Consider the following 26,216-nt stretch of genomic DNA (forward strand, 5'->3'; position numbering starts at 1 on the left):
CTCATTTATAAATCACTAATTTATTAAGAACTAAATAGATTTTAGTACTTTTAGAGGGTGCTTAAGTACTGAAAATATTATATAACACGTGTGGAATACAAATAATTTTAGGGCGCTCATTGCAGAACGAGGAATAATCAATAATCTGACAATTGTTAGGTCTCGAGGGAAATCGATACTTTTCTTCCTTGAGATTGGAGTTTTGAACGATACAATATAGTTGTCGCTGAAAATAAAATGATTAAACTGGTAGCAATCTATTAATAATTATAGTGCTTGTTTAAATAAAAAAAAACCGATAATAAGAAGGTCTACTATTCTGTTCCTATAGAACAGTAGCCTAAACTAACCTAACCTAATCAGTGGTCCAGTCCGCCTCTTGTTTATAAATACAATTGTAGGTACATAGGAGATGGAATGTTTTATCCGAGTCCATTATCATTATATTTATTTATTGTCCTTTGGTATTTGATACCTACCGATTTGCTCACCTTTATACGCAATAGTTAAGTGTAAGCAGCGCGAGGAAGTAATAACTAATAAATGGGTAATAATTATTGTATTCTAATATTTTCACGGTATGGCTCAATAGAGTTAGACGGTATTTTTACTTCTTTATATTTTCTTCTTCTTATACGTTTGTATACGATAATATGATTATACCGTATAATATATACATCGCTTTTATACCTGCGTGTTATTATCCGAACAGGTAAGGGCGATGTATGTCAACAAACCTAACACGCATAGAACGGGGCGTGGGCCCTCCTCTCTCCCATATCAGCTGTTGGCCGCCGTCCGGGTTGCTCTCTTGGGCCGGTACCACCGGCGGCGTCCACAAACTGGTTTTCGTCGTACATGCGCCGACGGTGTACGGGCCGCGTTGTCTGTGTGTTTTTTCCCCTTCGGAGTGCGACCGACGGCAACAAAACATTGCGCCGCCGCCGCCGCACCGTTCAGTGTTGGAAAGTTTCGGGTCGTGCGTTCGTCTGTTTGCGTGCTTTGTGCGCTTCTCGTCCGAGGCCTATAAATAACCGAACTGTGCTTACCTACCGTTGTTCGTACGGTGATTGCAAAGCACGTTAAACGCGTCAACCTGCTAAACGTTGCTTGTGTTTAATTCGGGTGTTATTTTGTTGTTTTTTTTTTAAATTCCACCGTTCGAGTGAACGCCGGCTTACGGGTGTACGTGAAAGACCATGTGAACCGCACAAGAGGATCTGCCGGTAGAGCAGATCAGGTCTGCTTATCCCGGGTGTAACGTCGTCGACGACCGAATACATAACTCGTTGCTTCTGTCAGGTATTTCGATTTTAAATTTATTAACTAATTTATTACAATAGCAAAATAACAAATTAATATTTCAAAATTATTTTTTAATAAGAGTTTTAAAACATTTTAATAACATTGATTTTTCTGTCTTAACAATTATTGTTTTGCCTTGTATAGGATCGTTTGTTGTATTTCGACACTGTTAAGTATCAAACAAGGTACCTATAATATTCATTAAATTTTAACATTTAAATAAAACATATTTATCATAATTGTATTAAATATTAATAACTAATAAATGTTCAGTGCTGTATGGGAACATTAGTCGTTGCCTCTTCACACAGACAGTTCGCAGAACGTATATAGTTATATTCTAAAAGATCATCATGACTCATGAGTATATATCCCAATTAATTATTGATAGCTTGTATGACTTTTGAGTTTGTCAGGTGTTTTAAGCGATGAGAACCAAAAGACAAAGAAGCAATTTAGCTAAAATAAGCGAAGGTGCATAACCGTTCAGTCATGATTTTAACTAAATTTTGAATATAAATAAAAATGATACCTAATAATAAAGTAAATACAAAAAAAAAGTAGACGGAGACACTATGAGTTATGACTATGCAAATACTATACCTTCTATAAAACACAAAAATTTTAAAGGTGCTGAGCCCCCCCCCTACAAATTACACCTGTGCCTGTCTGTACGCCAAAAGGGCATAAGCGATTTTTTTCCTCCCAAAAAAACTGGCTCGATTGACCCTTAGTCGGCCTTATATTGGTCTGCTAACATTTCTCAATTATTCAAATACGTATAAGGTTGTATATATGATATTTAATTGTTGGTAAACCAATCGGAATTAAGTAAAATTTTGTTAAAAAAAAATTGGCCGATAGTGTAAAAAGGTTACTTTTTGATTTATTATTATGTGCCAACAGTTAAACAGAAAACGGTCATAGTTAACAATTATTAAAAAGTTATACTTTAAAGAATACGCATTTTATTTTCTCATTAAAAATCATAAATTTTCTTTAGGAAAGCGATTTTAAAATCGAAAGAAAAAAATCTTCTGGTCATATTCCTGGCTATACTGGTTTTTTTTGCTTTCTTTACTGAATTAAGTACACGTGTGTAATTTAACGCGAAACATAATTGTAATTTATTTTTAAACCGTTATTGAATAATATCTCTTTCACTAGTACGAACGGTTTTTTTTATACTGGGTTTGCGACGAAGGTACCTAACCTAACGGACGTGTTTATTTTGTAGAATTCGAAAGCTTCAAAAACAAATAAAGGAAATAAAATATTTTTGCTTCATCATCGAGTCAAACCTTTTGAACGGTCACAATAAACGGGTTAACTATATAAACTAATACAACTACTGTATTTAGCATGGAATTTTTTATTTTTTAACGTTGGTCGGTGTGAAATAAAAAAAAACAGGTAACCTAACCGGTAAACAACACAGTTTTTGAAATTCGGCATCACGTCCGTGCAATAATAATACTTAATAATCGGTTTTCTGGTCAGCTGTTGCTCGCACAGGTGTCAAGGTTCAATGGGTTTTGTCAGCCGCCCACATATTAACGATATTCTCCAGACGTTGAAATTTGTCGGTTAAAAAACGAACAAAAAAACTAATTTAAAAAAAACGTTAGACACGTGTTCGGTACAAGCCGCATTGTGATAGGCGATATACATAATAACACTATGTGTACACCTGCATAGTAAATTATTTCCTGCAATTATCAAATTGACCGTGCGGATGTCCCCTCGTGTAATCTAAACAATGTAAAAAAAAAAAATATATATATCCGAAGAAGAAAAGAGTTTAATAAGATGTATTATATTCGGGTTGGGTGGACAACATTGTTCTCCAAAATGAATAGATCACGACGTAATAATGACAATCGCCTGCATAATATAAACGCGTGCACTTTAAAATACAAGTCACAATTTAGGAACGCAATTCTGCTTAAGAAAGTGGCTATTTCGGCTTTAAAGGTCCGTTTACACGTACAGTTATACTGTGTGTACAAACTATATGTACTTTGGTTTTGCACAAACTAACTGCGCGGGTAAATAAAAATTGTACAATTGCACAGTTTTCCTAGTGTGTAAGCGAAATATCATCGGTTTTGAATGAAAACTGAATGTGTATAATCTCCTAAGTTCATTTGCGCAAACTGATTGCACAGTTAGACTGAACATGTAAACCCATCTTAACGTCTTCATCGGGGTAAGTTGGGGTTACCGAAACTTTATGAGGCAATCCGAAAATGCAACGGCTGAATTGCACAATGTAAAGGTGGTTTACACGTTCAGTTTTAATTTTAATCCCACGATATTCGTTTGCACACTACGAAAACTGTGCGATTGTACGATTTTTATTAACACGCGCAGTTAGTTTGTGCGAACCAAAGTACGTGCAGCTTTCACAATAATTAATGTTTTCGCGTTTAGTTAAACTGTGCGTGCCTACTTTGCTTTGCGCAAAAAAAAAATCAAATATTAAATAAATATTAATATTTAAAAAATTAATCAAATGTTAAAATATAAAAAATATTTTACCTTAGCTGTTCAATGATCTTTATAGCCACTCCATATTATTAGAGAGTTGCAGAAGGTCATTTGTCCAAACCTAGTTTTAAAGTAGTGGAAATAGTAAAATTAGTTCCTTTAATCTATTTCGTAATTTACTTGTAGTTTTTAAATAAAAAAATTAATAGGATATGCTACCTTTTAAGACTTGAGATTTATGTACGAGAATGGATAAACAACGAACAATAATATAATTGCAAAATATCCATTTCGACCGAAAGTGGACATACCTAAACGACTGTTACACAACAACGATAGTCGAATTTTACCTTTATTATTATTATTATTGTTTTTTTTATTATAAACCAAAATATAAACTTTTATAGAATTTTAGTCGCTGAATCCAATTCTGGTCTCAGATTCTATTTAGCACGTCAAGCTGTGTTTTTCAAAAACGTACAATGAGAGTGAGAGGGGGAGGGTAATGGTGGTGGTTGCCCTTATAAATTAACGGTATGCCACCGAGAATTACAATGCTTAATATTCTATTATCTTAAATTGCTATTATGATAAAAGCGTTAGGTTTAATGTATTTTTGTTTTATTAATATCGATGTTATATTATTACAGCATATACACGTGCACGTGCAGTATAGCATTTAGGTTTGCCGTTTGAGCGACATTGCAGTCGAAAGTGGGGTCAATTTTGCGAAAGGCAATAAAAAAAATTTGATTACACGGCAATTTTTTTTTTTTTACGAGTCCGGTGTAATTTACAATGCTTGCGTATATTAGATTAGATATTATGTTTATACATTTTGAACGCACGAAAATGCCACTAATCGTATAATTATTCAAACAATTTACAGCTGCGAACGTGCGATAATGGTTGTATGCGCTTTACGAAAAAAAACCCATAAAATTTAATATTACAATTTTCATAGGTATGTAAATAGTTTTTTACAAGTCTCGGACTCCATTAGTTAATGTTGAGGTCGCTAAAATAATCTCGAGTTAAAACAATATTTTTAGGTAGGTAGGTACCGTTATTATATTGCTATACAGAAGACACGTACAGTGTGTATATTATAATAATAATCATTCTGATTTCTGATCGGCTTAACCGATGTCATGTACACAAATTAAAGAATGCCAGAGGTTTTAAATATATAATACTGCGAAGTATATTATATTCTTTCTCTGCATAGGAAACTTATTAGAATATGTACATAAAAAAAAAATAGAAATTATTAAAATAATATTTTGGTAGGTACACGCATATATCAATATATGCAATTAAAAAAAACAATTTATACATATATGTAATATAAATCGTAAAATGTATTATTACGATTATGTGTAGTGCAGTACTACGTTTCTTTAATGAACGCGCATTGCATAATACCATAAAAACGTGTCTATTATACATTTTGTATTATAGTCGAACAATCATTTTTTTGACCTATTCAAAATGACATAATATATTATTTTAATTAAAACGTATAGAGTAATACTCTATTTTATGTATATAATAGTTCATAAAGAGTAATTTGTTCTTCCTAAAAATCGTCGGTGATCGTACAAAGAAGAAAGTCATTCGAAACATAAACTCGAGTTTTTTCAACGATAAAAAAAAAATCTGTTCAATAAGATTCTTTAATGTAATTTGTTAATTACAGAAAATTACTATAAATGGTGCCGCCGGCAGACGATATACTTACTAGACGTGTGTTGTAAGGTACTTACTTTTTTTTATTATATATTTATACAAAGCATTTGTATGAACAACAGTAATATTTTCTCGAGAAATCAACAAAACCAGTAGAAATTTAAAAGAAACTTCTATTGTCGGTGAGATCACAGGTCTTGCGGAATCGTTGTTACTGAAAGAGATGACAATCACTCTTCCAAAAAGTTTTGATGTGTATCAGCTGTACTTGGTTAAATTGTGTTAACATTTTTTTTATTAGAATTTTATGTCATGTACACTAACACAGTTTTTATATTATGATCTACCTTCAGTCCAATTTTCTGGCCCTTAATTTAAAACTTTTCTCAAAAAAATGTAAATAAAGAAAAAATATCTACCCCTTCTAGATTGCAATAATTTTTCAAGAACATGAGTGGATCACTCTGGTATTCACACAAGTGCAAGTCGGTTGTAAAAAGTTAACCAGGCATTTTTTTGTTTTTTTTTAATAACAAACAATTATTTGAAAAACATAATCATTTAAAATTAATTTTTATTTACTGTATCAATTAAATTTGAAATGTAAGTCTGTTTCAAACAACCTGTCATTTTAATAATTACAAATTTATTTTATTTTTTTATTGTAATTATTATTTTATTTTTAATCAAAACTATTTTAATAACGTCCGGATCTGGTTTGACGCTAACGCGCGACCTAAAACACACAACATTTCTGTATGCAAAAAATAGTTTTTTCTAAGTTATTTGCGATGATACCATGAAATCAATTAAGCGTGTATAATGTACCGTACATTATGTATTCGAATTAAATCTCAAAAACCAAATCTGTGTAACCCTATACCTTAATTTAATGTACACCTACCTAGCTGCAGTGTTTATGATTATTTTACTCAGATAACTTTAAATAATACACGCACTGTCCGTGTTGTAGCTATTAAAGTACATTAGTGTACATGGTCGGGAATGATTACCAACATATACCGTTTATTAGGCATGAAATAACATTCGAGTAATAATAATAATAATATATAGTCAGAAAGAGATATGTTTATTGTGTGTAAAAAAGCCTGTTTGTGTAAAAAAAAAGGCGTCGATATGATACTAAGACCTAAGTATACCTACCCATAAGATACATTATATATTGTAATATCTACGGTTTTTTTTTGTACTATCTTTGTAGCCTGTGTATGGTCCGAACCAGTTCAGGTACGGATTACTTACCATGTAATCCAAGCACTATTATACACATTACACGTGACTCTTTGTGTGTCTCTGTAGTACACACTTATTATAAGCTGTAATGCTAGGCCGTCTCGCTTTTATTATATTGATAACAAAAACGAGTTTTCGTTGGGTTAGGATTTGCCGAGATAGTTTTTTATGTAGCTACGATGCGGAGCTGTGAACGTATTGTCTCTAAAATGTTGTGTTTTTATTATTATAACTTTTTTATTTACTTGACCGGTTAATTCGTGTACCTACTACCTAACAAGTTTATAAATGCAAAAACTTGGTACTTTTTTAAGTCTAAAAGTTTAAAATTTCATCACTTCCCCTTGAAATCGAGAAAATCGCCCTAAAAATGTATACATTTTTAATGTATGCTTATAAAATTTGTGGTGTACTTAAAAAGTATAAACAATTTTTTTTAATCCACGGTCAAACTTTTCTTTATCAGAAAAAAAATTGAGACACGATTTAAAACACAATATCGATACCTGTTGATATTTACCTAATATGATTTATATTGTCATAAATAATATAGAAATATTTTTGCATAGTTTTTTAACACTAGGTTTTTCTCAGTAATTTTTTTATAAGTAAATGTGATACAATTATACGTAAAATTTCAAGAAGTAATTTTTATTACACATTGTTCATTATTCGAGTTTCTTAAAACTCATGAAGATGTTTACGTACAAAACAACTGCGGTTATACCTACGAATATTTTATTTAGATGTTAGCATTATTTAAATTATAAATTTATGTAAGGTAATTAATAATTAATGAAATTCATAAATTTCTATTTTTTTAAGTGTAAAATGAAAATTAAATATCTTATATTAATGTAACGGCCAGTTTAAAATTTATCCAAAAAAGATAATAATACATATTTAAAAACAATTTCGAGCTTTTTACAGAAACTATTATTTTATAAGAAAAAGTTTTAAGTACAAATTTTACTTTTTTAAAATAAAATTAAACTGTTAAATTGTGATTGTTTTTATTTTGCAAATTAATTAATCTATTAATTTAATTTTTAAAATTAATTAATAATTAAAATTAATTAATAATTAAAATTAATCTAAATAATTGTTTGCTTGTTTTTTTATTCTTCCAGCGTTCACCAGAGGTGGCGGAATGGATGCGGCAGATATTATACACGTCCTCCAGGAACGAGTAGCCACAGTGCCCGGAGGCCGAGATCTGGACGGACGCCCGTTAGTCGTGGTGGTCGTACAGCCATGGACCAACGGCTACTTGGACACCGCGCTTCGTTACTATGCCTCCATATTTAGGTACACCTACTTTAGTTTATAGAACTTGGTTTGAAAATTTCACAACCACGGTCCATGCGTGACACAAATTGCTCAAGTCAAAAGTCACATACCATAAATTTTGGTCTGACAACTTTGAACCGGTTATAGCTGGATCTATGCAAATTAGCCAACAGTTATTTGGACCCGTATAGTGGCTTAGTAGTAGTGTAAAACTACTACTAAAAAATATAGTATCCATGAAAGCTTCAACACATTCATAGTAGATACTATAGTTACTATAGGTGGTTCAGTGGCGGCTAGGATACAATTAAGGAGACAACCGTTTGAATTCGTTTTTTTCAATTGTTTAAATGTGTTTCTTTAAATTCGAGTTAAAAATATGCCACTACTAGTCTAGAAGTTATTTATAACTACAGAATGAGTGTGCCCAAATTGCCTCCTATAGGAACGTTATACCCATTCTTACCTTAAAAAAACATTAAGTATAACAGTTAAAGTACCTGATTCAAGGAAGATAGTAATTGAAGTGTCTAATAAGAATTTTTAGCTGCCCTTAGGCTTTCATTTTATGGATAAGTCGAGGAAACGAGGAAAGATACAAAAATAATATTAAGAAAAACCAAAAAATATGATGTGTAATTTTATTTTTTTTTAATTAGCGTTATTTGTGTCGTATATATTTGGATCAAACGAGATTATTGCCATATATTATAATATAAATAATTTGAATATCATTATTTATTAATTAACTATAATAATATCAAATAAAAATCACTACTGTTATGTTAGGTTGTTATATATATATTTTTTTTATGTAGAATCCAAATTCGAATTAATTAGAATCTATAGTAAGAATCTTCCCAGGGTCGTAATACATCAACAACTACAACTACACAACCAAGAACCACTTGTTTGTTATCAGAATAGTACATTCGAAATTTGTATGTTCCATAAAAAAATTGTTTCGGGAATCGCCACTTGTTTACTTCTGATAAATCATAACCACGCAACACGTATTGACCCTGCAATAAATAAAATTGTAATACTAACAGGAGTACTAAGATATTAGATATTACTAAAAAATAATGCATGAATCACAAAAACGGTAATCATATATAATTGATTGTATTTTTATTTTACTTGTGGTATTGGACACTGTTGGGTTTCACTTAAGTTCATAGTTTTCATATAATTAGACCACGATGGTCCCATGAAGAATTTTAATGTCGAACAAGCGTTTCCAGAACGGTAAACGTACGCATTATCTTTCCATCCTCCAATATTACTTAAGACAGCCATGTTCACATCAAACTACCACACATACGTGTAAAAATAAGCAAAAACGAAATGAAGGTTCTTTATCTAATTTAATTTTTGCACATAGAACTTACAAATAAGGTATCATCGAAAGGAACTTTTAAGGTGAAATGTCCTCTTATTTCTGTTTGGTTTTGGGAAACTCTAAATAAATGTATCCGATTGTCTATCAAATAGTTAGCGGTTTCATCGCAAGAAAAAGCAGCTATGAATTTTATTTTGTATTCTCCCTAAAGTAACAATAAATAGTGAGTATTATAGTTAATTAAAAAATTTGGCGATTTTTTTTTGTTTAATATTAAGTTTAAACTCTTATAAAACACTTTTCAATACTTACTACTGGTAAATTTGGTCGAAGAATTCTATGATAACTAAAACTATAAAGAGTTGGCAACAAAGCGAATAACCACGATATGACAAATCTGTAGTTCATTTTATTTTTGCATTAGACTACTTGCTTGTGTAAAAAGTAAAGAAGAACTTTGTAATAGTTCAGTTTTTCATTACAATTTACAAATAAATACGTTTGACCTTGGAATAACAATTTTTGTATAGAAAATTGTCACATAAACAAAAGGTAACTAAATAATAGCCATAAATTGTTGTATTTCCTATAATGAATATTACGATTTTTTTCTATCCTGTTAATTGCATTGAAATAATGCAGTTTTTGATTTTACACAGATACCCTGTAGTATACCTAACTACGTTTTTCCGTATGCACTATGTCCGGGATGCCACAGGTTCTTCAGGATGAAGATAATTTATTAATGTTATTCATGTTAACATACTTTTTTGAAATTATTTTTACCAAAATTTCGACTTTCGAATAGGTACACAAACTCAAATTTGTACATGGTCAATTTAGGGTATTTTTTCTTATTTTTGGTAATGGTATTATTATTATAAAAACAGGGAACAAAAAGCGCCAAATTGTATACAAATATAGACTAAAACACGAAGTTACTTTTGACACTAAAGTGTCTACCGAATCGATTTCCACTTTTTTTTTGTTACAAAGTTTAACATCTTCTTTATGGGGGCTAATAGGCCGACTTTTTGTTTCTAACATTTTATTACGAGTGTTTCCATTTTTAATTTTTTAGAGTTATTCTAATAAATCTAACTAATTTCGTAATAGCTAAATAAAAAATCAACTTTTTAAGCCTCCAAAGAAAAAATCTAAAAATCCGGATTTTCACAATAAAAATGCTATTTAAGCTACTTAAAAATCATATAAGTGTTAAATAATTTTACAATATAAAGCTGTAAGTATTTAAAAATAAATAAAACACCAAAAAGACCAAAACTGCTTTTGGATTTCCGATTTGTTGAACTCCGAAAATATTTTATAGACAATGTTAAGAGTATTTTTTTAAAATTTTTATCCACAAATTTTACTTAGGTACACATATATTGTAATAGTATTTAATATTTATAAGTTTTTCAAGTGGCTTAAATAGCGTTTTTTTTTAAAAATCCGGATTTTTGGATTCCCATCACTATTGACTTTGTTAGCTTCACATAAAAAAAGTACATTGAATCCGTCATAGATACACCAGAAAATGACTTCTACGAGTCATTTTTATCAAACTTTCGCCATAACTCAAAGAAAAATAATCTTAAAAGCTTATAACAAGATATACTTATATGTTTTTCTTCTTAAAATTAGTCGGCATATTTAAAATGTCTACTAGCTTAAGTTTTGCGATATATTGCCTATCCTCTGCCTCTTAACAAATAGAATTTTTCGTTTTCCTTAACTAATAATATTTATTTAATTCGTTTTGTAAAATGTTTAACAGTTCATTCAGTTCAAAGAGGCTAATATAAATAATTATTGATTATTTTTTCCGACCTTAGATTTCAATGAATATCGTTCTTAACAATCAAAACCAATAAATAATAAATAATAAAAAATAAACAAAATATAGTTATACCTACAATTATTTTATACATTGCGTTTAACAATTGGGTCACATTTGATATTCAATATTTTATTTCAGTAAAAAAATCACTAATTTGATGTAGGTATTATTATATATATTTTGTTCACGTCAATAATTTTTCCATCTCGCAAGGTACTCGTATAAAAATAAATGAACATAAATTCGATACAACTGACTCGTCCGTCAGTAAATGTAGGGTACATTTTTTTAACCTGGGTAGGTACAACATTTTTAAACATTTTTTTACGTTTAAAAAAATGATTTACACAACATGTTAAATGCAAACGACAGATAGTGTGGCTAACGCAGAGAAAGTCGCTACATTATTGCGGTCACATACAGTAAGTTAGCTGTGTTAGTATGAACAATACCCGCACCCACCCATTAAAGGTCACACACTCCCATAATATGCAAATTAATAGTTGCAATAACGTTCTCTCCCGCTCACATGTAGAAAAAAAAGTGTCTTGTTGTTTTGGACAGTTGCTTTAACTTTTGTGGCATTCCGTCTATTGTCGGTTGTACACAAAATCCATATTAATATCCATGCATTAAAATTAAGAACCGCGATGACAGAAATCATAACACCTCTTAAATTTTACCCATCTTCTAAAGGAAATCCGTTAGTTTTTAGACCAGAAAAACACGAGATGAATTTTTTTGTTTGGAATTAAAAAAAACTATTAGACGTACGGATATCAATTAAATTAAAGTAATTGATAAAAAATATTGTGCAAGTAATAACATTATTATGTTTTTTTTTTAGCCCCGATACTAGACAAATGGGGCTGTGTGTTGTGCTGGACGCCCAACGGAGTACGTGGAAAACCACTAAGAGTGTTATGCACAAAGTGTTTGAAATTTTAGATGTCAATATCGGATCGATGCTGGTCGTGCGATTGGACGTGTTTTGGGATAAACAACGTGTAGAAAACTGTACGAAAACGCGTACCGAAGGAGAAGTGAGCTCGGCACAAATAACATGGACATTACATGGCACAACATTTTAATTTGTAACTCAAATTACGCGTCATTTTGTTTTACAGCCGATTTTCGTGCCGTTGTCCAGAATTAACAAGTACGTGTCGCAAGATCAGCTACCGATCGACTTGGGCGGATCATGGACGTACAACCACGAGCAATGGATACACAATCGCATCGTGAGTGTGTGAAAAATTAAAAAATAATTCGGTGGTCCGCTTAAAAAACTCCGACCAAGATTTTCATTACAAAAGTATTTCCGCGGCTTTGAATCAAAGCAAAAAAAAAAAATTAGGTCTTTAAAAAATTGTATTTGTTTTTAAGTTTGATTGTAAATTTTGGCCACAACTTCATCAGACCCTGGGTTTAATTTATAGCTGTTCATTTTTGATACTACAATGATATCACATTTTTTTGTTTTTTTTTTGCATCAGAGAGTAGAAGAGTTTATAAAAAGCTCGGAAAATGCCGTGTCCGACATGGAAAAACTGCGACAGCATTTGACAAACAATCAAGATTTGCTTAAACAAAACACGGCCGACATCGTACTCACTGTGTCCGCTGAAAAATACAATTTGGTCATTGATTATGTGAAGAAAGTCTCGCAGTCCGGTCAAATGGTGTGCCAACGAATAAACAAAACTTATTCCGATCAAGGGCAACCGTTTCCGCAAGACGTTCTGGACACCAAAGAAACACTTGATCGATACATGAGAATTGTCCACGACAAAATGATGGTAGTTGTCGATTGCTGGAACAACGTACAGAAAAAATTTGATAGCATAAAGGTACGAAATAATCGATTGTGCGCCATTCATTTTGTTAACTAATGTTAATCGGATAAATACTTTACAGGAGATTCGGTTCTTGGAGCAAGGCATCAAACATGTTATCAATTGGATTCTCGGGCCCGGTGAAGAGATGATGAACGGCAAACAACAGGTTGGCTACGATATTGTTTCAGCCGAAGAGTATCGAAGAAATCATGAAACTCTTGAGCTCCAGTGTCGGGTAAGTTTGTACGTTTTCTTGAATAGACTCACAACTGACTACATTTAAATAATTGTTTTACAGGATACCTACGGCCATTATGCCGAATTGCTACACAAAATCGGTCAAATGCAGAACACCAATTCTCAGTATCATAAAGATTTGATGGCACAACAAGACTTTTTGGATTTTGTCTGTCGAAGTTTCGCTACAAGATTGGAAAGAAGACGAAATTTGCTCATAACATCTGCTCGTTTTTTTCGATTGGTTGCTGAAGTAAATATTTGGTTAAATTGAAATTCTACAACAAATTATGGCTCTGAGTTAATGAAACAAATTGTTATCTGTTGTAATTCTAGTATTTTCAAACCACAAGTGACGTATATGAGACATTAGTGATGGGCACCGATATTGAAAATTTAGCATCACCCGAAAGTACGCTACTACAGTTAAAAGTACAACAAGAAAATATTGGTAAGTTGACATTGTTAAATTAGAAAAACTACATTATATACTCTAAATATAAATGTATTATTATTTTGATTTGTAGAAGAAATCGAGAGAAATTTGGTAAAAGAAGGAGAAAAATTATCTGATATGTTGTCAATGCCTGTTAAAAACGCAATGGGAGTTATACTGAATGTAGATTATGAGGCCGATATTGTGAACGTGTCAGAAATATTAGAAATGACTAAGGCTCGGTGTCAACTGTTTTGTGATAGCGTTGAGCTACAACGTTTAACATTACAGCAAGTTTCATACGTGCTTAACTATGAAACAGATGCCTCTCAAGTAAGTTGTTGCGATTTAATTTAAATAAATAAATTAATAACGTTTAAGGATAATGCTTAAATACATAGAAACTATTGACTAAATTATATTTTTATGTTCACAAACAATTTTATTTTTAGGCAATACAGTGGTTAGAAGATTTGTATCATGTTTTATTAAAATCTCATTGTCACGTTGGAGCTAACGCTGATGAAATACAAACACAAAAAGAAGAGCATCAGTCGTTTCAAGAAACTGCCAAAGTGAGTTCTTGAGTTTTTTTTTGAAATTATCTTTGATAACTATCTGTTTAATGCGTTTTTAGAGTACATACGATTATGGTTGTCAACTTTTGAACGCTGCTTTAGCGTTAAGACAATCATGTAAATTGACTGAAGTCAGAAATTCTACGCTTGCCAATAGTCTTTGGCAGTCTTGGAAACAGTTCGATGACATCAGCCAAGAACAATTGACCCGTTTAAGAGTGTCTGCTGTATACCATCGGAATGTTGACAAAGTACGTAAAAGATGTTTGAAAGGAAACAGAAGTTAATATTATTAATATTGTAATTGATAAATCATTTGTGATATAGTACTGCGGACAACTAAGAGATCTAATGGAAACCGTTCAAACAATTCAAGATGAAAACAACAACAATACAAGCAAGCATAAGGGTCGGTTACGCAAGTGTCTTGTGACAAGGGAGAAAATTCTACTAGAAGTTGGTCGCACTGTTCGTCTCGGCCGTATGCTCAAATCTAGGCTTCGAGAACCTCTTTGCATTCGACAACAGTAGGTCACAGTTTTTATTAACAAATAAATAAATTTAAAAATCTACATACTCTGTTGTTTTTTAGGGGCGAAGATGTACCATACCTTAATGAGAGCGCAGTCGATTCGATCGGCCAAAAACTCAGTGTGGTTACTGAATTAGCTGAACAATTAGACTTTACTTTGTCTGGCTTAGCACAAAGTACCTTCAATAACTTGCTGAATGATTGTTCTGGAAATGTCACTCAGGTTATTTTATATAAATTATTATTAATTAAGTGGTATTTAAATAATGTTTTTCAAACAATTTTTTTAAAATGTATTGTTAAATATTTGTACATAAAATAACCAAGCCTAATGTATTTTTTTAACCCTATAACTTGAATACATAATTTTTTTTTAGGAATGGTATGTGAATTTGAGCAAATTAAACGATAAAGATACAACGACTTCAAAATCAGAAGAGAACAATAATAATAGCCGATCTGATGCTGAAGATTTTGTGACAGCCTCCGATTGCACTGGTACACCACCTTCTAGATCTTCTTCGTATCACACTCCTTCCGAAGGAGAAGCTACGTCCAATTCTCCGTGGTGGGAAATAGAAGCAGCCGTCGATACAACAAAAACCGAGGAACACGTCAAAGATGAAGAGCCTCAGCAGGTAAATTTATAGATTTAACATGGTAACAGGTGTTGTAATCATGTTTATCAATAATTGTTTAAAGGTTCAAGAAAATATATCTACTGATCACCAATCGAATAGTAGTTCAGAACTCGAAACTTCAATTGAACCTGAAAAATCTGACAATGTTTCTGAACAAATCAGCTCTACGATCTCTAACGAAACAACAAAAGAAGATATCGACGAAGAAATTGTTGTTTTACATAATATTGATTACACTACTGAAACTAACAACAATGACTGCAACTTTTACAAGAAAAATTTGGCTAAACAGTTAGCTGGAGTTTTTTGAGAAATATTGACTTGATATTTATTTTTTAATTTATTATATTAACGCACCAACAAGACTGGTCCGAGACATAAATTCTTAATTTTTTTTAGTTAAAAAATAATAATGTTCTGTTATTTTATTATTTAATGAACGTGTTTAGTTTTAGGTATACCATTAAAAGTCAACGAATTTACTTAATTTTTTTTAGTCAAATATCTTTACAAAATATTGTGTAATTTATTTTTATTTAGTTAAGATTAGAATAAAAAATATATATAATAAATATGTTACTGTGTGTATTTGAAATTGTGTTGGATATTCTATAGAACAGTGGTTCAGTGATTGTAAGACGATTTTGTATAATAATTGCATACAAAAAAAACCTTTTTGTAAGACATAAAAATGTAACATATTCATTTAAAACTACACAAATGAAATACTTAAAAAAATTACCAATAGCTATAGGTAACAATTTAATAAAAGTGCACTCTTTATTAAAAAAACTATCTCTGTGATTAGCAATATATTTGAATACTGAGTCGTTTATAAGCGCGGATGATAATTAATTAAAACACTACAGTAAGTATTTATAATAATAAATAATATTACCTTTTAAAAAAAAGATATAATATTTGTATGCAACACAAATAAGGGGACCCAATAAATTAGGTACCATTAATTAATAACAAATATGTATAAAGTTTTGGATGAATTACTTTATATTTACATAAATAATAGTAACTGTATTGGGTCTAAAATCTAAATTCACATTTTCATTAAATTTAGTCACTTTTGTTTAATCGTTAATTTGTTAACCTTATTTTATATAGAAGGCAGACATTTTATATTTAACTACTTTTAATTTTCTATACTAAATCCAACTATTATTCAATATGCAGAATATTTTTAGTTAGTTTTGTGCTGGCTCTGCAGTAGTTTGTGTTTTTCTCCATTGTTATAATTTATTAATTATTTACTGTTATAAACAGCTATTCCTATGAATATGGTAGTGAAAAACAAAATATTATCTTAATTAACGTGTGCATATTATTTTTATTAAAACTCTTTTTTCTTTTTTTTAATTTAATAAATTATTACAAAATTATAATATACATTTTTGTAAATATTTAATTTCACAATTGTATGTTTTACAAAGCAAATAAATAGATGGCGTTAGTGTAAAACGTCCACCGCTGTATCTGATAAGTGATAACATTGACAACAGTCGTTGATACCACGTCCTGCTTTGTTGGTTATGTTTGATTATCGTGGCCTGTGGCCGAGGGCTAATAAATAATACTTTTTTTTTGAAAGTTGGACACGTCGTAAGCAATTGGTTTTGTCCAAAAACATACATTTATCGACTGTACTTATAACTTACTGTCCGCGATGGTGCTCGATTTAGATTTGTTCCGAACGGAAAAGGGCGGAAACCCTGAAAAAATCCGCGAAAACCAAAAAAAGCGATTCAAGGATCCAACTTTGGTGGACAAAGTCGTGGAAGCTGACAGTAAGTGGCGGCAGTTAAGGTTTAAAGCGGATAATTTTAATAAATTAAAAAACCTGTGTAGTAAAACTATCGGCGAGAAAATTAAATCGAAAGAACCGCAGGCTGACAAGAGTACCGAAATTGCGACCGATTTCGATTTAGACACGGTAAATGTAGATTTATTAAAACCACTTTCCGTTGAACAAATTAAGAAAATCAGGCTTCTCATTGACAGCGCCCTCACTCAAAATGACAAGGATTTGCTAGAAGTCGAGAAGACTAGAAACGATTCTTTCAAGGAAATAAGCAATTTCGTACACGAGTCTGTTCCAATTGATAACGACGAGGACAACAATGCCGTGGTCGCTCTTGTTGGGGATTGTACGGTCAAAAAGAAGTATTCTCACGTAGATTTAATACACATGATCGATGGCGTAGAGAGTGATGCTGGCGCCACTGTATCGGGTGCCCGAGGTTATTATTTAAAAGGCCCGGCTGTATTTTTACAAACGGCACTCGTACAAGAAGCTCTTCGTCGGTGGGACGATAAAGGATACAAACCATTGTATACACCATTTTTCATGCGAAAAGAAATTATGCAAGAAGTTGCACAACTTGCACAGTTTGATGAAGAACTGTACAAAGTAATTGGTAAGGGAAGTGAAAAAGTCGGGGAAGGTGAAACAGATGAAAAATATCTAATTGCCACATCCGAACAACCCATCGCAGCTCTCCATCGCGACCAATGGCTTCCAGAAGCGAGTCTTCCTATCCGCTACGTTGGAGTATCTACATGTTTCCGACAAGAAGTGGGATCTCACGGAAGAGATACTCGAGGTATATTCAGAGTACATCAGTTCGAAAAAGTTGAACAGTTTGTTTTGGCATCGCCGTTTGATGACCAGTCCTGGACGTTGTTCGATGAAATGATTAACAACTCCAGACAATTTTATGATGATCTAGGAATATCTTACAGAGTTGTGAATATTGTATCGGGTGCATTAAACAACGCTGCAGCTAAAAAACTAGATTTGGAAGCGTGGTTCCCTGGATCCGGCGCTTTTCGAGAATTAGTGTCGTGCAGCAATTGCCTTGATTATCAAGCAAGAAGGCTATTGGTACGATATGGACAAACTAAAAAAATGAACGAAAAAGTAGATTATGTACACATGTTGAACGCAACAGCATGTGCTACAACAAGAGTGATTTGTGCAATTTTGGAAACTTACCAAACAGAAACTGGAATTAAGGTTCCTGAATTGTTGAAAAAATACTTGCCTTCGAAATATCAAGACGAAATACCTTTTGTTAAAGCCGCACCTATTGATGAGGAAGAGACGAAAAAGCAGAAAAAACAAAAAGATGGAATGAAAAATAAAAAATGAATATATTTCCTTTTTATTGTAAATATATTTTTTTACTTAAATATTTCTATTATGGTTAAAAAATTTGTAATGTATTTTTGGTTATGAAAAGTATAACATACATAATTTATTGATCTTTCATTGGATAAGTAAAATTACATATTTTGGTTAAACTATGTTAACTATACATAATAAAACATATTCAAATACAAATGCAATTATTTTTGTACTCATTTTTATTAATATTTGGTTTTAACTATACAAATAGGTATGAATTATTAGAAAACATTGTTAACTCTAATAATTAATTTTATTTATTTATGATTTTTTCTCATAACCATGGACACATCTGAAAAAAGTATAGTTGAAATAATATGGCTGCAACTAATTATCATGTATAAAAGTTAATTAATGACTAATGAATAATTTGTAAAAATTAATTATCTCTAATCAGTATTAGATAAAAAGTTATAATATTGTGTTTTTCTAAAAACAGTTATGTAAGAAACAGATTTTTAATTTTTGTGTAAAAAAATTGGGGTTTAATATTGAAAATAATGCTAATTTAATTAATTTAGTTACAAGAAACTGAAATTTTTAATGAAAATCAGCTTCCCACATAACGTAGTAAAGTTGCCAAAGAACTAAAATCTCGTTAAGAGAATTGAAATTAGACCATCCTAGGTAGTCAAAGTTTTGTTTGATTTTAGGAGCTAAAATAAATCAAAATGGCTTTTAACCAAAGAAAAAATTATTTAAATTAAAAATAATACCATAAAGCTTATACAAAATAACCGGTAAATCAATTGACATAGTCGAAATTTATTAACACCTTTTTTTTCTTAAATATTGCCTATACAAAACTCCTTAGAAACAGCTGCATGCAATCTTAATTCTATGATAAGTAAAACTATAATAAAATGATTAACCACGGTATGACAAAAAGGATGTTGATTTTATTTTTTATTTGACAACTTGCTTTTACCTATGAAAAATAATGAAATCCTTTATATTTTTAATTTTGTTGTTTTAAATTAATACGTTTGACCTTGGAATTATTAAAAATGAACCAGTGATCACTTCATATTATTAAGTAGGCATTTATTATATTTTTTTTTCGCGCAATTAATACAAAAAGTCAAAAGATAACTCCAGGACTGTTACTTATACTTGATTCTAGGATGAGAAAATACAAATGCAATCTAAATTTATACGATGATGTATAATTAACAATATAATATTTAATAGGGTCTTTAACCTAAAATTTGCAACGAGAACATGGGACATAATGACGAAGGTTGGAGACATTCTGTCGGATATGGCTTTTGGGTGGGAAGAGTTTAAAATAAACAATTTTGGCAGCAACAATCTAGGCGGTCGCGCACTTATCTCTTATATGAAATATAACAATATTAAATAGAAAAGTGAAAAGATTGGAGTGTGCTGAGCGACATCAGTGTTTCGTGACATTCGGTATAATAGTTCCCAGTGTTTTTATTTCGTTTTAATTTTTCGGTCGATTTGGGCTTCGTATAATAAGACCAGTGTGGTTTTCTTAATGTGAAAAAACCAAAGCCCTTTAAGAATGTGCTATGTAAATTGATTTATAATTTCCCGTCGAGGCTGCGAGTGCCGTATTTTTTATTTTTTATAATAATCAACAGTTGTGGTTAACGCGCTATAAAAGGATACAAATCACACATGTCAAGTACCGGTGCACACAAAAACCCTACGTATGTTATTTAAATAAATATAATTAAAGGATATTTTTAAACATCCATAGAGGTTTGGATTTGAATTTTCATTTAGAAATTGTATACCTACACATTATTTAGATTATTAAATTAAAAGCCACTTATCAGTGAGCTACATTTTGAAAAACTTTAAATTTTGATTGAAAATCTTAGTTCTTATAAAACTCGTAAAAATTAAATTTAAAAAACAAAAGTTCGTCCTCATTTAAAACACCGAGTAAGCTATTAAAACTTCCAGGTAAGTAAGGAAAGTTGAAAAAGTAAAATACATGGTAATATTATATGAACCGTATGAACCCATTCGAGTACAGTCAAGTTATCATATCATAAGAGTAACATACAGGGCCGCCTTAGACTATGTAGGAGCCCTTGGGCGCACAGAGTTTGAGGGCCCTTTAAGAAAACTAAAATAAACGTAAAGATTTAAATTGTGTTATTCGGGGCTACCATCAGACTGGGGGCCCTGGGCTTGTGCCCCACGTACTCTTAGGGTAAAAATGGCACTGGTAACATATCTGTACCAGAGGATATATTAAAAAAAATAATTTTTTTTATGTTTTACGGTATTTTTTATTTAACAAGTAGCTGGTTCTAAAATGTTAACACTTTCTTATTTATATTATTCTCAGTTTGTTTAGCCGATAACTGCGCCTACGACTTTAATCGTATAGGTGACTTAATCGACACCCGTATATTCATAACGGCTAAGCTTAAACTCTTTCGTGTATATCATGAAAAATTACTGGAACCGATGTTTAATGCCAGTTACGACTACAATTCATAGTGTAGCCTATAAATTGGCTTTCTAAGTTCCCGTTTTAGGAGCCACACATGTGGTCGGTTGCATGTGCGCGAATATCCATGATAACGTGTATAAAAATATGTTATATACATTGTCTATAAATACAAAAGTCCGAAGGGGCATGAGGCATTCTGCCAAAATCCATTATAAGTTTGGAGATAAATACTGGCGGTTAAGATTGTGTTTTTGTATTTCTAATAATATTAATTGATATAAGAGAATAATGAGTACAAGAAAATTAAAATCAAAACCATGCTGACTACAGTAAATGGTGATATTTCTTTAGAAAAAGAAGTAAGTATAGTTAAAAATTCTAAACAATTACAAGCGCATAGCCTGCCGACGGGTCTATTATTTGCTGTTTAAATGGGATTTAGCCAAAAAATGAAAAAAATAAAATCATACATAATAATTTAACACGATATTACCGAACACTTATTGTAGTCAGTGTGATTACCGGACACTTGCCCATGGTGGTTTAATTTTTAATAAAAAAAGGTTGTCATGTGAATTTTTTTTTTATAAGTACACTTTAGGTACCTATTTATTTTATGTTTGTTTGGTTATAAGTTCGGTATTGTTCATTATAGTTACCTGGTATGGCTACAGCAGTACAAAATGCACGTAGTAAAATATTATAATATAACTACTAATATTCAAAGCAAAAAGTACTTACAACTTTTTCAGAAATTCAAATACATTATTATGATTCAAGTTATAGATTTTTGTATACCTATGCCTAATGCGTTGACACTGTATTAAGCTAAACATTAAGATATTACTCATTTTATACATGTGAACCGACGTTGCATGTGGTTTTTACCATTAATATTACTTGCCACACTTTGACTCATTTATTTGCACATTTGCATTTTGTAAAACACACATTTGTTTTTTGGGTATAGCAACAGTTTAAGATAACAAAAATACACACAACCGTTTAATATAATTTTAGTAAAATTTAAAGTTACTTTTATTAATCTTAATGCTGGCTGATGATTTTCCGTTAAAGTACATACATTAACATTACAAGTCACAACATAGTAATACTATTGAACAAATAAATTAAAATTTAGCTTTCAATGGAGGTTGGTTATTAACGTAATGTTAACATTGTTTAACTGGAGCACCATTTTGAAAACATCCATAAAAATGTTAATTTACATTTTTTACCTTTAAAAGTATCTATTACCAAGTCTGGTCAAAAACCCAGTTCAAGAAAATAGTTTGAAATAATAAAAAACAAGATCTAAGCTTAATGAGTAGTCTAATTTATACTGCACTATTTAAATTTCTATATTTTTTTTTAAAAATAATTTTAGTCTTAAACTATTAAAATTGATAGTTCATTTTCTCTGAAAATGAATAATTTATTATAAATATTATGTAGCACTGAATGGTTAGCTTTTTTGAAAATTTATAGCTAGGAAGCGGTTTGAATTTATTAGTGTCTTATTATAATTACTCGACATAAGTGGTTTAAAATACTATAAAAGTAATTGGATACTACTTAGCATATTATATGAATTGTTTATTTTGAATTGCAGAGCAATGGATAGCGATGACGAATACTACTCTGTTTCCGAGAGTCTCAGCTCAAAGGTTTCTTCATACGGTTCATGCACACCTGTGGCTTCTGACCATGACGAAAACGAAGAAGAAGAAGAGGTAAATTTAACTTAATGCTAAATGTTAACATAGACAATCATTTTTGGTCTGTTAAACTTACAATAGTTTTTAACGTAAAGACATAAAAAATTGTAAACAACAAAACATTGTATTTATTGTTTTGAAATAATTTGAGACATACACCAATTTTTTGAAGTACCTAATAGCTTTTTGACAAAAAATTATTTAAACATATGTTTTTTACAAACAAAGTGATAAAATTAGTAAATAATATTAGTTGTATAATATAATTTGAACAAGTATTGTAAATTCTGTTTTATATCGAGTGTAACCAACTAAAAAAAAGACAACATTTAATACATTTTAATATTATGCATCTAAAAAATCAACATAAAAAAGAACATAATTAAATAAGAGTTACGATAATTTTTATTTTATCTCGACTTTTTAAAGATCAGATAATATAATATTTCAATGAATTCCCTATTTTTTATTGTACTTGTTTCAGCGTTCTATAAGTAGCTTAACTTTTAAAATAAACCGATATCACGCCCCTAAAAACACATTGGATGTACAATTTCTGTTTTTATACCCTGTAAAATTGCAAGAATGCGATCACTTGTACCTTTTGACATTCATCAATCATCACTCCACTTACTTATTACATTTAATAATTTACTTTATAGTATGATGTCGACAAGGTTGTAGAGGAAATGATGGAAGCTAGAAAACAGCAGATGCTTTCGCCTGTTTGGGCCAATGCCGAATCTAGTGAGCCTAAGCGCAAAACTCCACCGATCCTGCAAACGGAAACGCCAATCGAGGTATGCATGTAGAAAATATTTTTATTTTAAACCAATTTTATGAATCTTAAAAGTTGGTCAATGGAAATATGTAGCATGACGAATGCACTCGAAGGGCCGAAATTGCATCTTTGCTATAATAATTGTTTTATTGTTTTGTGGTTTAATTGCGTCGTTAATGTTTATGACTTAGACGGAGTAAGGTTACTCGTGTACTTGTAACGGGTGCTCCATAAAATAAACTGTTCCAGATGAACTAGACTTATGACTGTGGCGATTGAAATGTGTTTGCTATAAAATATTTAGCTAAAGTCTATAACTTATATAAGGTTATAAAATCATACGGTATTTTTGAAAATCGATTTAAATATATATATTTTTTAATTGGTTTGTAGTTGTAAAAATGTTTACATTCAGAACTAAAAACTTGACTGCATTAATAACTTTTTTTCACAAATTTCTAGTAAATAAATAATAAAATAAGTAAATTCTGGTTAGTAAATAGTTTTATGGTTGGTAGAATTATCGCTTAAGGATTTAAATATATTCCCTACAATATTTATATTGTAACCTAACAGACTACTTTTTTTCGAATTATTTTTAATTAATGGTAAATAGACAAATAATGCCTATTTAAGATATTGCAAACTTATTTACATAATGTAAATTAATTTCTCAACTGTTCCTGCCTGTGCAATTGACTAAAATGATCTTTTAATTCTCTTAAGGATGTAAACTCACACTATTCGAATAAACCGGATTATAAATGTACACCATAAACGGACGATGATAATTTTACTTGGTAAAAGTTTCGTTTTATCATCGCTACCTATTTCTTGTTCCGTTATGTAATTTTTCTATTTTCATGCAACATGACAATACATGAGCTACGAGTGGGTAAATCAATTATTAAATCAATGTCTGTAAATCTACAACATGTTTGTAATCACTATTAACAATTAAAATCATATTTTAAGTTTTGTTATAACTAATTGCTCTAGTTGCCGTTTAATCGGTATAATAATTCTAACTAAGCAAATTATGCCTTTTTACGCCACACCACCTATTTAATAAGGTGTAAATTTAGTGCCGGACATTTTTTTTGGGGGGGGGGGGGTGGGAACCTAGGTAGGAGATGCACCGTCGTGTCGTTTAACAGTTTTAATGCTATACTTTTACACTTAAAAGTATAATTATGAAATATCAGAGATTAGACTTTATCTAAATTTCCACATGGGTGATATTCGATAAAGCGAGTCAAAATTGTTTTATTAAAAATCGTCCATGTTGAAATTAGACTGATTATTTTATTTTGCGTGGATGTATTTTTACGCTAAATCTGCTCAGATTTTCAGAGAAGTGCGTTTCTCGAGATAACGCGTTGTGACGTCTTATTTAAATAAACCCAGTTCGTTAACCGTGTCCGTCATAATAATAATACATACCTAAGTGCATTAATTAATTTGTTTTTTTTTTTTGTTAAACCGCCTGACATGTCATTCTGAATTAAAGGTGTGTGTGTGTGTGTGTAATGAAAACCGCAATTGTGTGGGTACACACGGATCCAAAGCTGTGTCGCTCGAGATGCGGGTTTTCTTCGGAGTGTACATTTTACAGTGCGCATTACATTGTTCTGTATGTTCATTTAAACCGACACGACGCGACGGTATAAACGCCTAAAAGATGGAAAATAATCGTTGGACATTTTTTTATAATAAAATAATAATAATAATATTATTATTATAATCGGTTTTCTCGGAGTAGACGTCGAGTGCGCGCACGCGAAGGATAACAAAAAAAAAAAACACTATACGGTGCACCACATAATACGTCGCAGACGAGAGAGGGGAGGGGAGACCAAGAAATAAGGTGGCTTGCGGCGGCGGCGGCTGGTGGTCATCTCGAGCGCATGCAGTCAGTCCGAACCCGGTGGACCGTCCGAACGGCCGTTGTCGCTGCGTCGTGCGTGTATGGTGTGTGTTATAAAGGTATGGTTTATGCGAGCGGTCAACCGGTATCACGTGTCTTGAGTTTTCGTCGTGCGGTTCAAATGCGTCCGACCGCCCCCGCATGTGGAATTTCGGGGTGGCGCAACTAAAGGGGTAGACACACAGGAGTGGGCCCTTATGTCCAGCGGCGGCGGTATGGAACGGCCAAACGCCCGTCCGCCGGCTACCACTATCAGCACCATAGCGGTCCGCAGCGGCGCCTCCACCAAGATAGTCATTGCCCTGTTGCAGGTAATAGGTCTATATAGGCATATCGCGTAACACACCCGACCCTTGTCTAAATGCAAAACAAATAACTCTTAAGTTCTAACTCGGTCGACACTCACTTAAAAATCTCTAACGCCTGCAATAGCTCATGTTATTTAGTTAAGAAGTCAAATTTGGAGTATTTTTGTGGTTAGACTGCAAAATTAGAATTTTCGGAATCCGGATTTTCATTAAAAAAAAAAAACGCTATTTTAGCTACTTACTTAACAAGGATAAAAGTATTAAATATTATTACACTAAAAAGCGGTGTACCTATGTAAAATATTACTTTTCTAGTTATTTAATAATTATTTAATAAGAAGAAATTCTGTTAAAACATATAACATATTTAAAAT

The 26,216-nt window shown here is 31.4% G+C and overlaps 3 protein-coding genes across 6 annotated transcripts in view; all 3 read left to right on the plus strand.

Annotated features, from left to right (window-relative positions):
* Window positions 1-896: 896 nt before the first annotated feature.
* Window positions 897-16,063, plus strand: LOC126834529 (SEC14 domain and spectrin repeat-containing protein 1-B). Its single transcript, XM_050566519.1, has 15 exons — window positions 897-1,302; window positions 7,869-8,046; window positions 12,061-12,256; window positions 12,341-12,454; window positions 12,710-13,063; window positions 13,131-13,286; window positions 13,350-13,541; window positions 13,625-13,739; window positions 13,816-14,057; window positions 14,177-14,299; window positions 14,362-14,553; window positions 14,630-14,829; window positions 14,895-15,057; window positions 15,212-15,472; window positions 15,537-16,063. The coding sequence occupies exons 2-15, from the start codon at window positions 7,889-7,891 to the stop codon at window positions 15,783-15,785; spliced, it is 2,715 nt and encodes a 904-aa protein (XP_050422476.1). The 5' UTR covers window positions 897-1,302; window positions 7,869-7,888; the 3' UTR covers window positions 15,786-16,063.
* Window positions 16,064-17,001: 938 nt separating this feature from the next.
* Window positions 17,002-18,790, plus strand: LOC126834535 (serine--tRNA ligase, cytoplasmic). Its single transcript, XM_050566539.1, has one exon. It carries the CDS (start codon window positions 17,154-17,156, stop codon window positions 18,636-18,638), a length of 1,485 nt encoding a protein of 494 aa, XP_050422496.1. The 5' UTR covers window positions 17,002-17,153; the 3' UTR covers window positions 18,639-18,790.
* A 1,307-nt stretch (window positions 18,791-20,097) lies between these two features.
* LOC126834520 (titin) overlaps window positions 20,098-26,216 on the plus strand; it is a 154,842-nt gene continuing 148,723 nt past the window's right edge. For 2 of the 4 annotated variants that reach the window (XM_050566497.1, XM_050566498.1), the window contains exons 1-3: window positions 20,099-20,350; window positions 22,721-22,841; window positions 23,489-23,626. In XM_050566497.1, coding sequence (XP_050422454.1) covers window positions 20,319-20,350; window positions 22,721-22,841; window positions 23,489-23,626 — 291 coding nt within the window. In that variant the 5' untranslated portion in view covers window positions 20,099-20,318. Of the gene's footprint in view, window positions 20,351-22,720; window positions 22,842-23,488; window positions 23,627-26,216 lie in introns of all 4 variants that reach the window. The other 2 variants (XM_050566496.1, XM_050566499.1) reach the window with 2 other exon arrangements.

The sequence above is a fragment of the Adelges cooleyi genome, unplaced genomic scaffold (assembly GCF_023614345.1).
Source record: "Adelges cooleyi isolate 19-005CV unplaced genomic scaffold, UGA_ACOO_1.1 ACOO_flye_CR_arks_rails_tigmint_CR_PRNA_21, whole genome shotgun sequence".
Taxonomy (NCBI): Eukaryota; Metazoa; Arthropoda; class Insecta; order Hemiptera; family Adelgidae; genus Adelges; species Adelges cooleyi.

Coding starts and splice junctions, on each gene's coding strand:
- LOC126834529 (XM_050566519.1), top strand. CDS start 7,889: ATGGATGCGGCAGATATTATACACGTCCTCCAGGAACGAGTAGCCACA. Junction 13,542..13,624: donor TTTTTCGATTGGTTGCTGAA/GTAAATATTTGG, acceptor TTGTAATTCTAG/TATTTTCAAACCACAAGTGA. Junction 13,740..13,815: donor AGTACAACAAGAAAATATTG/GTAAGTTGACAT, acceptor TTTGATTTGTAG/AAGAAATCGAGAGAAATTTG.
- LOC126834535 (XM_050566539.1), top strand. CDS start 17,154: ATGGTGCTCGATTTAGATTTGTTCCGAACGGAAAAGGGCGGAAACCCT.